This window comes from Nicotiana tabacum, chromosome 22 (genome assembly GCF_000715075.1).
Source record: "Nicotiana tabacum cultivar K326 chromosome 22, ASM71507v2, whole genome shotgun sequence".
Classification (NCBI taxonomy): Eukaryota; Viridiplantae; Streptophyta; class Magnoliopsida; order Solanales; family Solanaceae; genus Nicotiana; species Nicotiana tabacum.
In genome coordinates this window covers 26,660,747-26,673,414 of record NC_134101.1, presented here as the reverse complement: position 1 = coordinate 26,673,414, position 12,668 = coordinate 26,660,747, and the positions used below count along the sequence as shown (strand labels likewise).

Below are 12,668 nucleotides of genomic sequence, written 5' to 3'. Positions count from 1 at the left end.
AAAGGAAATGGGAGTACAAACACAAATGCAACTTATAATGTCAACCTTCTAACATAAAATGGTATTTCTGTGTACAGTTCAACTGACAAGATCACCAACAAGGGTCTGCATTTAACTATGGAAGAAATACAAATATGAAGGAATAAATTACTGGAAGTGGTTCTAACAACTTAACCACTAAGAATCCTATGAGTCAGCTGGGAAATTATGCAATTACAAAGAGCCTATATGAGCAGATTTTTCAGTTGCTGAACAAAAATATTGTACCAAATAACACTACCTCAGCAACAAATATAGCAGGTATTGACACAGATTTACATGTTACTGACTGTATTAGACAATGGATTATAGATACATGGGCTACAAATCACATGGTTTCTGATGTCAACTTATTAAAGAAAGAAACAGTTGCTGAAAAAGAAAATCCAAAGAAAATCTTGTTACCTAATGGTGACATTACAGTAGTCACTCACACAGGGTCCAACTGAATATTAGAAAGCAACATGATAATAAATGTGTTTTATGTTTCTCAATTCAAATATAATCTACTGTCACTCTCTAAACTAATCAAAGAAATGTAGTGCTCAGCAACATTCTTCCATGATTTTTGAGTATTTCGGGAGATCTTCACTGGGAAGGTGAAGGGGATTGGTAAGGAAGATGGTGGACTTTATCTACTATGTACTGATATAAGAGAAAAGGAGAAAATAGAGGCACTAACTGCAAGAAGTAATGAGACAATTGAAACTGAAAAAACAGATGTAGTGTTGTGGCATAGAAGAAGTGGTCATGTATCTATACAAGTTTTAAAGAAGTTGATTCAAGTAGATTTAGAAACTATCAAGAGTAGAATAAATAAGTGCACAGTTTGTCCTTGTTCCAAACAAACTAGACTGCATGTTCCTACAAGTAGTATTCAGAATAGAAGTTGTTTTGATCTAATACATGTAGATTTGTGGGGGCCATATAAAATAGCTACTTTGGATGGAAACATATACTTCTTGACTATTGTAGATGATTTTTCCAGAATGACATGGGTGTTTCTGCTAAAGCAAAAGTCTGATGTGTGTGTGTCAATTCAGCACTTTTTTAACTATGTCAAAACTCAATTTGAGAAGATAATAAAAACCATCAGAACAGATAATGGAACAGAGTTTGTAAACTCTGTATGTAAAAATCTATTCAGAACCTTGGGTGTTATACACCAAAGAACCTGTGTTTATATCCCTCAGTAAAATAGAGTTGCTAAGAGAAAGCACGGACATATACTGAAAGTTACAAGAGCTATCAGATTTCAAGCTCAAATACCTATCAAGTTCTGGGAATATTGCATATTGGCGGCAGTTTATCTGATAAATAGAATGCCTAGTTCAGTTATTGGAAATATGTCTCCATTTGAGAAATTACATAAAAGAAAACCTTATATACAACACCTTAGAGTGTTAGGCTGCCTATGTTTTGCAAAAATTATCCAGGAACATGATAAGTTAATGCCTAGAGCAAGACTATCTGTCCACATGGGCTATTCAGAAGTCCAAAAAGATTATATCATATATGATCTTTCTAATCAATCTTTCTTTGTTAGAAGAGATGTCATTTTTAGAGAAGATATATTTCCATTTGCCAATAAAGAAAGTATTTCAAAGCCTGTGTTTGTGGATAATACATCAAAAAACAGGAGTATTGTTTGACAACAGTGAAACATCTTTTGAAATTCTATTAGAATTACCACAAGCAATAGTCAGTCAGACAGAATTGAAAAAGCAGAATCCAATGCAAATCAAGACATAAGGGAAGAAAAATATGCAGACATACTAGTAGACTACATGTACACTGAACTAAATGATCATATTGCTCATGAAGAGCCTACTCAAATAACTACAGAAGTTCAAAATCAGCAGCAACCTGAGTCTTCTCAGATATCTACAGAAACTCAGAATCAACAGCAACCTGAGCTTAGAAAGTCCTGCAGAGGTAACCATCCTCCTGTCTGGATAAAAGATTTTGTATCTTTAAATATTCATCAAAATGTGCCTTATGCACTAGATCAATATATAAGTTATGACAAACTAACTCCTAAGGATCAAGCATATGTAGTTGCAACTTCATCAATTGCTGAACCTACCAATTATTCTAAAGCTATCCTGGATCCCAAATGGATAGAAGCTATGAGTGAAGAGATAAAAGCCGTTGAGAACAATCATACATGGGATATTGTAACATTACTAGAGGTAAGAAACCTATTGGCTGCAAGTGAATTTACAAAATCATATACAAAACTTCAGGTGATGTTGAGAGGTTTAAAGCTAGATTAGTAGCCAAAGGATATAGTCAAAAAGAAAGGATTGATTATTAAGAAACATTCTCACCAGTGGTGAAAATGGTTACAGTAAGAACAATATTAAGTGTTGCATCTTCAAAGAACTGGCATATACACCAAATGGATGTGTATAATATTTTTCTTCAAGGTGATTTATTTGATGAAATCTATATAGAGCCACAACTCCCCCAAACTTGAGTTTTTGCTTGTCCTCAAGCAAATAAAGTGGTTCACACCTCCACAAGTTAAGAGCCATTCCACCAAATCAAAGTGAGTCACTCACACATCAATTGGGACCAACAATTACCCACATCACTTATGAATTATCAACAAGGTAACAAGTTAAACTTTTAAGCACAAATAGTTCTAATGTGACACTTGAGCATCAAGAGTTGACTTTATTCATCAAGGAAGCTTGTTCTTTTATATAGGTCATTGTGAATCCCAAACTCCTCTTCCTCTACTCTCCGTTTGCCTATCTCATTTAATAATTTAGCACTCAATCCAAAGATTTGCGAAAGGTTCACTCACCTCTCTCAAAAGAATATCGCAAGTACACCTTTAAGTACCATAGGCTTGCCCCTCGTGTAGATCACCACTAATGTAAGCTCACTCGGCTTGAAATCACGTAGGGCTTTTTCGGAATACAATGAAGGATTTTGGACTAAGGTGGGATATGTTATGATAGAACGAGTTCATCTTTCCTTAAGCACTCCATTTTCTTTTCTCGGATCATGTTTTGCCAACTCTTTGAGGCATTTTCTTTTCCTTGGGGGAACTAGAGAGACTTAACATCACTCTTTCTTGATCGTGACATTTATTTTCTCCTTCTTTGATTTTTCCATACTTTGTATCATTACTTTTCTTTGAATCCCTTCAGCTCTTCAACTTATTCACTTTCTTTTTGCATTTTTTTTTGTTCTTTCTCTTTTTTCCTTTCCTTGTTTTTCAAGTTCCTCGCCTCTCCACGAAACTTACGTTTTTATCCAATTATTTCACAATAGTGTTAAGGAAAGCTCGAGTGCCAAGAGAGGGTCACGACAAAATGGGTAAAGACTTGTAACATGGTTATCAAATGAGAAAGGTTTTAGGCTTACATGGGTTGACTAGGGATAACAACATTGGTGGGCAATAGAAAACTTCAAGCGGGACAAGGAGATCCTACAATCGCTTCTCAAGCCAAGCAAAACTTAAAAGTTCTCCTAGAACACATTCAGGGCAAGTTCTAGACCATTAGCAAGGGTACTTGGACTTCCAACAACGACATCTCACCTTTCACGCAGCTGGATTGTTAAAAAAGATAGAGTCGAGGGCCCACAATGACTATATTCAAGATTAAAAATGACTATGGTTCGATTAAACCACTCGATGATAGTCTAAGTCAACACAAGAGTCACAAGGTCACTAACTAGAGCTATTTCTTTGAAAAAACTTTGTTTTTTACCATAGGCATGCAGTTAAGTGTATTGGTACCAAGTGACGCATGTTTGACTCTTCTAGTATGACTCAATTAGGTCTTTTTATTTATTACTACTACTATTATTGCTTAAACACCAAAAATGGACTCAATCTCTTAAGAAGGTTATCACGCCGGCGTATTCGTCGTTGGGAAGAGCCACCCGGTTCATACAAAAATCACCTTTGGAAAGAACCGTGGCATTAAGAAAACCAACGTCTTATTATCCACGAAGACATAAAAAGAAGCTATTAAATCAAAAAAAGAAGTTACTAATTCAAAAAGAAGACAAACATAAAGATAAAAAAGCTATAAAACAAAATAACTATTGAAAGCTAAACGAATATATATAATGAGAGATAAAAGCGAATATATACATAATGAGAAAGAGGAAGAAAATAGTAATTAGTTAATTACAGGACAAATGTCTCATAGTTATCAAAACACACAATCATCAGAATGTGTCAAAGAAACTCTCCCCCAACCCCCACCCCCCACCCCCCGAATAAAAATAAGCATTGTCCCCAATGCTTAACAACATAAGAGTAAGAGAAGGGTGAGAGTGAGGAAAACTCTCTATGGCTCTGTGGCCATCTCTGTGTCCCAAGCAGTGGCACCGACCTCAGCCTCATCCAATTGGATCTCATCATCCTCAAGTCCGGGAGTGGCTGGGTTGGTGAACATCTGACGGACTGCAGCAGCAGTGTCAGCAGCGGTTTCTGGCTCCTCAGACATGCCAGCTGGTGTTGTAGGTGTTGTAGGAGTTGGGCCTGGGTGGTGCAAGTCTACCAACATATCAAATGGAATGTCCCCGGCAACGATGCCAAAAATTGATCTCGTCCAATTTCACACATCAATTCGAGGTTATGAAAACGGTCGATGCAATAATAATACCCAACAAGAGTCGGGGTCGAATTTCGCAGGGAGCTATATGTGTGGGAGTTAGTAGTATATATCGTAGCGTGTGAGTTTGTATATCTAAATTTTCACTTCCACAAAATTGGGTTGTTTTAAAGTCTAATTTAAACTACGATTGTAATTTAATGAATAAAATAGGAAATTGTTTTTGTTGTTTTACAAATGTTGTAAAAGGCCTAGGGCTATGACCTTCACCTAGGTGTTTGCCTAATGGGATATAAACTTTAAATCTTATTTTATTGGTCGGAGTGTATTATAGTTATCAACACTCAATTACCAACTCAATACCTCTCGGTCAGAGAGTGATTTTGCCCAGTTTAGCCTTTTCAAGTCCAAATGGGTATTGAACAAAAAGGTTGATAAAAAGCTCAAGTCGTGTTGTTACTATCTCTAGGTTCAACCCTTTAATTGATATTGTCAATTTCTCGATTGACCCAAATTCTTGTTAGACAAGTTTTCCTAGACTAAGTCTCTCTTTCTCAAGTAGAGACCAAGTCAAATAGGCATGAACTAATATTTTCAACTATTAATTCTACAAATAAAAGCAAGAACAAGGCTAAATAATAAACACCCAACCATAAACAAGCATTAAATCAAACACCTATTAAGTTTACACACTAGGGTTGGGTTACAACCCTAGTGAAAATCTAGTACTCATGCTTCAGATGGAAGAAATAGAAGAAGAAATGATAATTAAACTCATATTGCTAATTAAAATGATAAAATCTATGTTCAATTAGCTCAAAATATGAAAAAGTACTAAAAAGAGTAAAAGAAAACGGCTACTATAGCAGCTGATGTCAAAAGTTGACCTAAAAATGTGAAACTTGTCTATTTATACATGGATATAAATTTTTGACAAAAATGCCCTTTTGGAGGCACAATTCCATGTGTGGTCCGCACTTTTCATCAGCTTGACAGGATTGGAAAACTGCGGCCGCATTATTTTGAACCGCAGCCGCAATGCGTTCCTTCCGCGGACCGCAGAATTGTAACTGCGGCTGCACCTGGCTCTTCTGCGGTCCGCACAATTGTATTTGTGGTCGCATAGCTCTTCTTCTACGGCCGCACAATTGCCGCACTTTGCACCAATCTCTGATGGAATTTCCTTTATAACATGCGGCTGTAGATGGAATTCGGCGATCCGCACTTATGAGTTTTTGTACTTTTTATGTCTTTAGTTCATATTACTCCTTATTGAGTTGGATTTCATCTCGGGGGTTTATCTTTCAATATTCCTACAATTAAGCATATTTCATTAGTTTTCATGAATACAATTAAATACTTTTGGACTAAACCGTAAGCTAAAAGGCGCTAATAAGTAGCCAAAATCCTCACTTATCAAGTTGCCTCAAGGATTTAGAAGCCATGGAAGAATAAAGTATGCAAGCTCATTAAATCCTTGTATGGGCTTAAACAAGCTCCTAGATAATGGAATACAAAATTGTGTGAGGCTCTAAAGAAATTCAACTTCAAACAAAGTCAATTTGATCATTCACTATTCATTAAGAAGACTGCTGGAGGAATCACTATCATCTTAGTGTATGCACATGATTTGCTAATCACAGGAGACAGTCTACAACTTATTGAGGAAACAAAAACATCACTGCAGAATGCCTTCAAAATGAAAGACCTAGGGGAGTTAAAATATTTCATAGGTATTGAGTTTGCTAGATCACATAGAGGAATCACTATGCATCAAAGGAAATATGTCTTGGAGCTAATTTCAGAGGTTGGACTTGCTGCAGCAAAACCAACATTAACTCCTATTGACAATAATGTCAAGCTAACTTCAAAACAGTATGATGACCATGTTGGACAAACAAAAGACTCAGAAGACAGTGTTCCATTGGTTGATCAAACTTTCTTTCAGATACTGATAGAAAAACTTCTATATTTAACTGTAACTAGACCTGACATAGCCTTTGGGGTTCAAACACTTAGTCAATTTCTTCAACAGCCCAAAAATTCAGATATGGAAGTTGCCTTGAGAATTGTCAAGTACATTAAGATTCATCTAGGTCAAGGAATCTTATTATCTAGTACTCAGATTAATACTATCACTACATTATGTGATGCAGTCTGGTGTCACATCCTTAGTCGTTAATTAAGTACATGTGCGGCACTTGACAACTCACTTACGATCTTGCACAACGCACTTGACAACTCACTTACGATCTTGCACAACTTTCTCACGTTCTTGCTATGCCAAATCAGTCTTACTACACTCAAGATCGCTAAGAGAATGTTTGAAAGAACACAAGAGAATTGTTAAAGGAAGGTTTGTATTATAGAGAATTTGAATTGTTTGCTTGGTGAATTACAAATGAATGGCCCCCTTTATATACTAGTCTCCTAGAGTTTAATGTGTAAATATTAATTGTTACACAAGTCCTTAAAATTTACAAGGTAAGGGTTTTCTCTAGAATTCTTTACAAGCCTAGAAGATTCCAAGGACTTTCCTAGCAAATCCATAGGGATCTAGGGTCTTCCAAAGGAAATGTCCATACTTTTCTAGAATCTTCTCACAAATGCTAGCCTTCCTCCTATGTAAGCTTTCACATGACTTTAATATATGCCAAATGGTGCCTATGTGGCATGGTGACATGGCGGGTCATCACACTGAGTTGCATGCCCTTTGACCAAAAAATCTGTCACATGCTTCTTAATCAAGTTAGGTGACTCGTTGGTATCGTGAAAGTCAAAGAAACAAACTATTGTTTCTCGAAGTTCTGCAGAAGCTGAATATAGAAGTCTAGCAACATCAGTAGCTTAGCTAATTTGGCTTCATGGACTGTTAAAAGAAGTTGATATTCAAATTAAGTTGCCTATTGATATTTATAGTGACAGCAAAGCAGCTATGCAAATAGCTACAAATCCAGTCTATCATGAAAGGACCAAATACATTAAAATCGATTGTCATTTCATGAGAGAAAGAATTCAACAAGGGCTTATTACTACAAAGTACATCTCAACAACTGATCAACATGTGGATATTCTTACAAAGGGACTAACCAGAGTTTAACATTAGTACCTAAAATCCAAGTTAGGTGTGTTCAATATTTTTCCACCACCTAACTTGAGGGGGAGTATTAAATAATACAAAGGGTATAATTGTCATTATATATTGAAGTTGTTAGAGAGTTAGTTAAGCTTAGTGTTAGAAGTTAGTTAAAAGTCTGAATACACTATTAATGAAACGTGTATAAAAGGAACAATGAAATATAATTTCTACAAACTTCTAACAAACGAAATCTTCTCATTCATTTTGGCTAATCTCTATTCTCTCAAATGATTGCCTCCTCTTCTTCTTCTTCCTTTCTATGCTTCTTTTATTTCTATGAATCTTTACTCACTACTATGTGAATTATTTCAACTTTAAGTGTTGGCCATGGCAGGAGGAATTTCTTCTGTATTCATCGCTTTTAATTTATAGCTCCGACCTCGCAAGAGGAATTGCCACAGTATCGGGTCCAAATCCCTCAATAACTAAGCTTAAAATATTGTGTTCACTTCCAATTCGGTTAGTAAAATCGATTTAGCTCAGAAACTCTTTTGGTTTAACCATGGTGGAAGAGTCTGGTGGTGGGCAAATGGGTGGGTTATTTTAGAAAAATAAAAAAAATAAAGAAACTGAAAAAGGGATAAAAATTATTTTTAACTATTGGATAAATTTTATTAGATTTGAACCGTTCATATAAAACACTAAATATAAATATTTTTATTGTTCAGAAGCCTTATTTTGTTTGTAAATCACGCGCTAGCCACGTAGACAAAAAGGTGTGTCTTAGCTACACTTTAGAAAGGTTAAGTGTGTAAGGTAATATTAGTCCGCAAAAAATGTGTAACAGAGATTTGGTCCATAGTTCAAGAGGTAACTTATATATTTTTCCTTAATTTGTTTGTTAAATAAATGTTGAATTATGTAAGTGAAAATTATTTTTTCACCTGAAATACTTCTTATATAAAATTTTCAACTTGAATTATATATTTCAAGTTGGAGTTAATACAGTGAAGCAACATTATTTTGCAAATAATGTTGAAAAAAAATTGATTCTATAATAACCACACAGAAATTAGAAATCAGAGTTAAAAATTAAATCAATAAAAAATGTTGAATGTTATATGGAGTACTTGACTGAGCAAACTTATTGGGTATTATTACTTTTAGCCCGCACCAGAAATTATTTACATTCGACAGCCAAAATAATGTATAAAAGTTGTATAATTTTTGTATATAACATACATAATGAATATATGTACAAACAAATATGAAAAATATTTATATTTTTTACTATTATTTTAAGAGCACTTATATAATATTATTTTTTAAAAATTATTTATTTAATACTCCTACTTGTTAGATAGTCACAACTCACAATACATACGAATTACTCCCTCCATTTCAAATTATATAACATGATTCTCTTATACACGCTTTTGACAAAATTAATTAGGATGGGATTTTGACTAATTTACTCTTATTCATGTCTTAACATTTAATCTTTTTTTATTGGTATTTGAACAAAGTTATTGATAATTGAGGTATTTGTAGTTTTCAAGAATAATTATTATTAAGGGTAAAAAGAAAAAAAAATTAATTTTATCTTAAATTTCTAAAATGACAAATAATTTGAGACAACTAAATGACTGATAATACGATACGGACGGAGTAATTTAGACACTATTTGGCCCGTTGGATGGATTTAAAGAAGTCGCATCACGCAAACACCAATGCAAAAATCTAATGGCTGCGTGTGATGGTATAAATAAAATATTCTCCTTCTTTTCATAAAATAACTTTAGAATTCCTTTCTATTTTGAAGTATTCGTACTACAAGTCTAAAGTTGGTGACGTCAAAGAGAATTATTTGAATATAAGTAGCGGGATAGATTTGCCTATATTAGAACTTGATTTCCTTTTACTTATTTATTTCCTTTTATAGAAGTACTAGATGAGGAGATAAAGAAGTAGGAGTCTGTTAGGCCAATGTTTATTTCTAAACGCATAGTTTATCAAATAAAATTTGTAAAAAGAGATGTTTTTAAACGATGTAGCAGTTTGTTTTATGTCAAATTATTTGTCAAGCATTTCTTTTTAAATAAAAGAACAAAAAAATATAGTACTAATTGTTTATATTAGTAAAAGAACAAAAACAATATAGTAATTGTTTATATTCTCATCGTATCTTTTACAAGTTAATTCTACCTGCCATCCCGATGGCAAAGTACAAGAAAAAGAAGGTGTATTTTTAGGTCATTTACTTAGCTTTGAATATTGGAAATTGGACGATGTTCTCTATCTTCCATTGGAAACATTAGAGATCTATCACTCCAGTTCATACATTTATGTGTAATTTTTTTGTCATATTTTTCAGTTTGACTATTCAAATGTCAAACCCTATTTTAGTCAAGAAGATACGTGGTGTATATTAGTAGTAAATAGTAGTAATAATTATATGAATATTCCCTCTTATCCATTTTATGTGATACACTTTGACTGGAAATGAAATTTAAGGAATAAAAAAAAATTAAAACTTATTGTCTAAAAAAAGTCGTAGATATTTGCATGGATATAAATCATCTCAACAAAAATAAATTAAAAAATTTAAAATTAAATTATTTCTTAATATAGAACAATATTATTCTTTCCGTGACATCCTAAAAAGAAAAATGCATTACATAAATTAGGACAGAGGGAGTAATATATTTATGTAGTTTGTTACTTTTGTCTTTTTCTCGTACTACATCTAAGATGCAATTGTAAACGTTGAACTATTTGAACATCTTATTAAAAAATTTAAGTTACTAGAGGGAACATATTTTATTTACTTAACTATATTTTCAATACACCGATGATCATTTGAGGGTGTTATTCCTTTTTATAGGTCAATTCAAGTATGCGAGAATTCTATTCTATAATGGATAATTGTGAAACTTGAACTCATCAGTTTGTTTATTTTAATACCAAGTTAGAGTACTGTACGACTATTTCATCCAAAAATTAATGTTAACGGAAAGCATACTTTTATTTATTTAACTATATATTAAACAATATATAACTTTTATGGGACGGAGTCGAAGAAAACTAATAATCACTATATAACTCATTAAACAACATACTTTATACAATGCAAAAAAACAAAAAACAAAAAAAACTTTGTAATCTTCTTTGTTTTCCCTTTTTTTTTAAATTTATGTTTCCTTTTTCCCTTTTTCTAACTTTAACATGATGTTTTTGTTGGTAAGGTTCTTGAAATGGAGAAAACCCTAGCTAGCTCACCCTATCAAACGACAACTAGGGCTTCTCATCTTAGATACGGATCTTTAGTGATCATTCAAAAGATTTTTCTTTAGCCCTTTTTTCAGCCAACGTGCTCCAGTAATTGATAACAATAGTATTGCTATCGGGTCTCGTTTTCTGTTGGTACTAGGTTTTTGTGACTAATGTTGTTTTTTATTATTGATCACTTTACTTTCTTGTTGTTTTTATTCTGCTTTTATATGGCTTTTTGGTACTATCGCTTCTTGTCTATATTTTCATTAATATAGTGCTTATGCTTTCCTAAGTCGAGGATCTATTGAAAACAACCTCTCTATCCTCATAAGGTAGGGGTAAAGTCTGCGTACACACTTAATCTCTCTCAGACCCCACAGTATGAATTAATACTAGTTATGTTGTTGTTGTAATAAGAAAATGGAAATAAATTACCAGAGTTGTTTCTTGACAGAAATCATTGATCATGTTAGAAAGAACAGCTGCAAAACAAGTAGTAGGAAATTTTCTCTATTCATGAATGGGAACAATGCTAAGTGCCTGATTGCATTGAGTGATTCTCAAAGAAGATGACCCCATTGTTGGATCCAAGTGGAATACTAATGTTTATTGGTCTACTGTATTACAAAAAAAAAAAAAAAAAAAACTAGATGCACAAAACATTCCGCATTTACGTAGGGTTATGAGAAGGGACATACCCTTAGGGCTATGATGCATGCAGTATACCCTAACGCACGCATTAGTGGTTGTTTTCGCGGCTCGTACTTGTGACCTATAGATCACACGCAGACAATTTTACCGCGTAGACTCCCTCCTATTTTGGTGTACGGTATTATGATGATGATTTTACAGACTGGATTTCAGAAGAGTGCAATTTGGAGAATATACTCTCTCATATATGATCCTACGATCAATCAGATCTCTCTTTTCTGTTCTTTATATACTTCCCACAGTATAGCGCATTACCTATTGTTAGTAGCAGGGTCATACTTCATATCATACATTTTTTTTTTGTTTCATTCGTTTTTTTTCCTTAGGCTCTTTTTTGTTTAAATTCAATTACACACAGTAAAATCATTTCCAGAGTAAAGAGTAGATATTTCATATATAGATATAGGTAGCATGTAATGGTATAGAGTGGAAGCTAATGAGACACATATGAATGTGAGGGAGAATTATTTAATCTATTTGGTGTAAATTAATGCTTTATATATTTGGTGCAAAAAAACTTCTGCATTCAATTAGTCATCGACGCCTACATTACTTATTGACTGACAAAAAGCTACCTCTTGCCCTTTCCACCTGAGGTTACCCTCAGGGCCGGCTCCAACCTTACGTGGAGTAATGCGTCTGACTTAGGCCCCCAAATTTAGGGGCCATTTTTTTAAATAATAGGTTCATAGGTATTTAAAAAATAATATTTAGTATTTTTAATACAAAATTAGAGTTTTTAATATAAAGGAAAGAATAATTTTTAGATATATAAATAAAATAATACTTTGACTTACTTAAAATGTGTAGATGAATAATTTTCATAACTTTTGGTTTTTTATTTTTTACTCCTTCATTAAAAATTTGCTCTCTCTTCCTTAATTTGTCTAAGGCAGTCTTTCTTTCTTTTTTTTTCCAATATCTTTCATATTTCAAAAAACCCTACATATTTTTTGTGTTTCTCTTTGATATTCTTACTCACTTCT

The 12,668-nt window shown here is 33.4% G+C and overlaps 1 protein-coding gene across 1 annotated transcript; it reads left to right on the top strand.

The window, feature by feature from the left end:
* Positions 1–188: 188 nt before the first annotated feature.
* Positions 189–6,801, top strand: LOC107787605 (uncharacterized). The gene is made up of 5 exons (XM_016609198.2): positions 189–461; positions 639–1,166; positions 1,476–1,651; positions 1,724–2,231; positions 6,208–6,801. The coding sequence occupies exons 1-5, from the start codon at positions 189–191 to the stop codon at positions 6,799–6,801; spliced, it is 2,079 nt and encodes a 692-aa protein (XP_016464684.2).
* Positions 6,802–12,668: the final 5,867 nt, after the last annotated feature.

Bases quoted from the DNA above. Each gene is read 5' to 3' on its own strand.
- LOC107787605 (XM_016609198.2), top strand. From the start codon at position 189: ATGAGTCAGCTGGGAAATTATGCAATTACAAAGAGCCTATATGAGCAG. The intron at 1,652-1,723 runs GTTTGTGGATAA...AAATTCTATTAG, and splicing joins GAAAGTATTTCAAAGCCTGT to AATTACCACAAGCAATAGTC. The intron at 2,232-6,207 runs GTAAGAAACCTA...TTCATTAAGAAG, and splicing joins ATATTGTAACATTACTAGAG to ACTGCTGGAGGAATCACTAT.